We start from the raw sequence: 1,202 nt of genomic DNA on the forward strand, positions 1-1,202 counted from the left end.
GCGAATTGGAATAATTAATGTGGGCGGGATAAACGTCGATTAAAGGAGTAAAGTTAAAAGTACAAGGACCTGGTTGCTCGATAAAAGAACTTTTCGGCTAAATTAACTCGTAAACTTAGGAAGTTTCGAACTGTCAGATCTTCAGATGGGAAAAACTTTTCTTCGATTAGCTTCGAGCGTTAAATACGGATAGATTGCGTAACTCGAACGAATTTAATCGTAGCAAAGTATTCGGTAATTAAATTCTTCTGTGCCCTTGTATAAATCAAACGTTTAAACGTTGTTCGCAAAATTTAATAAAACAAGGTATCAAATTTTTCCTCCCAAGCGAAATCGAGGAAGAAATTTTTGTATAATCACGTTTATGATTATATATCTTTTGATTTTTAATTTTTTTTTTTTTTTTTTGGAATGTAAATAGACGGCAAATATTTCAAAAAACTCAAATTTTTTAATAATTTTCGAATGATGGATTTTAAAATTCGTTGAAATAAATAATTCTTTTAATTTCGTGAAAAAGTAAAATGAAAGTATATTAACTATTAGTTGTTTTATTTTATACGTCAAAAGCGTGATAAACGTATTTATTTAATTGAAAAAAATAAAAATAATTTTCTTCGATTTATCTCACATCTTTCTATGATTCACACGAAAATGGCTGAAATCATTACGCGTAACTGAATACTGTAAAAAGGAACTAGAAGTTTTCTAGTAACTTTTGTCACACAGTGTTAGTACTTTTGCATCGTCCAAACCATAGAATAGTGTCTTAAAGCTAAATCCATTCATGAATCTCGATTCCTACTCTCTCGAATATTCGACACATGGAAACGAACTAACGCTAACGAAACACTCGTAAAAAAAATAGAAATTCTACTTTGTAAATCGATACACGAAATTAAATAACCGATCTGTGTGTGTACTTACCTAGGAGTCGAGTCGATACCGTGGCCATCTTGCGTAATAATTTAGAAATTAATAGCAATTAACGAGTTGTACAGGCTGTAGATATCGCTATAAAAATTTATGATAATTTTAATATTAAATAGAGCAACGAATAACTATTTATTTATATATATATAAGACGTGGAACGTCTTATGGATATCATTAATAAAAATCTTGGATAACCTTACCAATCGCAAAAGGCCACGATAATTATTATTTGAACAACAGACGAACGTTTTTTTTTTTTTTTTTTCAG

The 1,202-nt window shown here is 29.6% G+C and overlaps 1 protein-coding gene across 3 annotated transcripts in view; it reads right to left on the reverse strand.

The window, feature by feature from the left end:
- Nucleotides 1-647: 647 nt before the first annotated feature.
- Nucleotides 648-1,202, reverse strand: part of LOC102679448 (RYamide receptor-like) — a 117,440-nt gene continuing 116,885 nt past the window's right edge. The window contains exons 6-7 of one of the 3 annotated variants that reach the window (XM_006613531.2): nt 931-1,014; nt 648-849 (exon numbers count right to left, since the gene is read on the reverse strand). In XM_006613531.2, coding sequence (XP_006613594.1) covers nt 976-1,014 — 39 coding nt within the window. In that variant the 3' untranslated portion in view covers nt 648-849; nt 931-975. Of the gene's footprint in view, nt 1,015-1,202 lie in introns of all 3 variants that reach the window. The other 2 variants (XM_031509468.1, XM_031509467.1) reach the window with 2 other exon arrangements.

This window comes from Apis dorsata, unplaced genomic scaffold, assembly GCF_000469605.1.
Source record: "Apis dorsata unplaced genomic scaffold, Apis dorsata 1.3 scaffold_156, whole genome shotgun sequence".
Taxonomy (NCBI): domain Eukaryota; kingdom Metazoa; phylum Arthropoda; class Insecta; order Hymenoptera; family Apidae; genus Apis; species Apis dorsata.